The 2,159-nt window shown below is 68.1% G+C and overlaps 1 protein-coding gene across 1 annotated transcript in view; it reads left to right on the top strand.

The window, feature by feature from the left end:
• Positions 1-1,792, top strand: part of NCOA1 (nuclear receptor coactivator 1) — a 43,318-nt gene extending 41,526 nt beyond the window's left edge. Inside the window, exon 7 of the mRNA XM_017839340.1 lies at positions 375-1,792. Within this exon, the coding sequence (XP_017694829.1) occupies positions 375-1,792 (1,418 nt within the window). The remainder of the gene's footprint in view (positions 1-374) is intronic.
• Positions 1,793-2,159: the final 367 nt, after the last annotated feature.

Genomic DNA, 2,159 nt, shown 5'->3' with positions numbered 1-2,159 from the left:
TCCTCTTCCCACCGTGGGGAAGTTGTATCCAGCTCTCCCCATTCCCTACGGTGGGAAGAGGATCCGCTGGTGGTGCCTGGAGCTGGTTTGGAGGGGGGATCCCAGTGAGGCTCAGAGCAGCTTCCCGGCTCCCGGTTATCCATGTTTTGCCAAGGGCGCTCCAGGGGAGGTTTCTCGACGGGCTTCCCGTTCCTGGAGAATATTTTAGGGAGGGAGAGCGACGGGACAGGGCGGGGTGAGGATGTGGATGCGGGTTCCCTGGATCTGGGGTTCCGTGGATCTTCCCCCCGTGCTGGGATGGAAGGGAATGTTGGGAATGTCAGGCCCGGAGAAGGGGGGATCCGGCGAGCCTCCGGAATCCCGTTTTTGGGGAGAACGGATCCAAGGAACGCCGAGCCCTCCGAGCGGAGACGCCAAAGGTTTTCCAAAGGCGACTTCTCCTCTCCTTTGCAGGGATCACGGGATGCTCTCCCCGCCGGAGAACCCCGGCTCCGGCATGTCCCTGCCGCGCTCCGGCCCCGCCCTGACCCCCAACGTCTCTCCGGGGCCGGGAATGGCGCTGCCTCCTCCTCCTCCCTCCGTCCCCAATTCCAACGGCACCATGGTGACCGGCAACGCCGGCCAACCCTCCGGCTACGGATGTTCTCCCGGGAGCCAGCTGGGAGCCGCCGCCGGCGTCGCCGCCTTAAGCCAGAGCCAGGGTGGCAACCACGCCCTGCCCCTCGCCGGCTCGCCCATGGGCAGCCCCGGCATCGCCCCCCCGCCGCCGCCGCCGCAATTCCTGTCCCCGCGCCACCGCCTCAGCCCCGGCCTGGTGCCGCGCTCCCGAGGGCCCGGCAACCCCTTCTCCCCCGCCGTGCCCTCCATGCACTCGCCCGTGGGCATGGCCGGCGGCGGGAATGCCGGCGCCGGCGGGAACGCTCGCCCGTTCCCCGGCGGCGCTCCCGTGCCGGGGCTGCCGGAAGGGCCGGGAACGCCGGTGGGATACTCCACGCCGCCGCCGCCGCCGCCGGTGCTGAGGCAGCTGAGCGGCTCTCAGAGCTCTCCCGGCCGCCTCGCCGGCAAATCCGACTCCAAGGACAGCAAGGAGATCGCCTCCATCCTCAGCGAGATGATCCAGGCGGACGGCGGCGCCGGCAGCGGCGGCGCCGGCGGCGGGGAGGGCAAAGCGCTGGATTCGGGAATGCTGCACGCCGACGGCGACTCCAAGTGCTCGCAGGCCACCAGCCACAAGCTGGTGCAGCTCCTGGCCAGCACGGCGGAGCAGCAGCTCCGGCACGCCGCCGACGCCGACACCAGCTGCAAGGAATCCTTGGTGACACTGGGAACTGGGAGCGCCGCCGGCACCGGCGGCACCGGCGGCACCGGCACCTGCCCGTCCTCCCACAGCTCCCTGACGGAGCGGCACAAGATCCTGCACCGGCTGCTCCAGGAGGGAAGCCCGTCCGACCTCACCACGCTGGCCATGGAGCACGAGAAGAAGGAGAGCGCTCCCAGCGCCGCTCCGGCACCGGCGGCGGCTCCGGCGGCGGCTCCGGCGGCGGAGGCGGAGGCGCTGAAGAAGAAGGACGTGAAGGACCACCAGCTGCTGAGGTACCTCCTGGACAAGGACGAGAAGGAGCTGGGGGCGGCGCCGGCGCTCAGCCTGGACGACGTGAAGGTGAAGGTGGAGAAGGCGGAGCCGGCGGTGGATCCGTGTCACCCCGCGCCGGCCGCCGTTCCCAAGGCTCCGGCGGCGGCCGAGGAGGTCAAGATGGAGACGCAGGGGCAGGTGAGCGGGATGGAGGGGTGAGGGTCGGGGGTTTTGGGGGGGGGGTTCCGTGGGATCTGGGGGTGTGGGAGATGTCCCAGGGATTCTGTGGATTCCTGGTGTCGCCTCCTCCAGTGGCGATTCCAACTCTTCCGGTGCTGATTCCAACTCCTCCAATGCTGATTCCACCTTCTCCAGTGGTAGTTCCATCTTTTCCAGCAGTGGTTTCACTTCTTCCAGTGCTGGTTCCACCTTTTCCAGTGCTGGTCCCAGCTCCTCTAGTGCTGATTCCACCTCCTCCAGTGCTGATTCCAACTCTTCCGGTGCTGATTCCACCTCCTTCAGTGCTGGTTCCACCTTCTCCAGTGGTGATCCGACTTTTCCGGCACTGGTTCCACCTTCTCCAGTG

Source organism: Lepidothrix coronata, unplaced genomic scaffold (assembly GCF_001604755.1).
Source record: "Lepidothrix coronata isolate B3197 unplaced genomic scaffold, Lepidothrix_coronata-1.0 Scaffold401, whole genome shotgun sequence".
Classification (NCBI taxonomy): domain Eukaryota; kingdom Metazoa; phylum Chordata; class Aves; order Passeriformes; family Pipridae; genus Lepidothrix; species Lepidothrix coronata.
The sequence above is the reverse complement of the archived record's forward strand: the minus strand, read 5'-3'. Positions and strand labels throughout refer to the sequence as shown.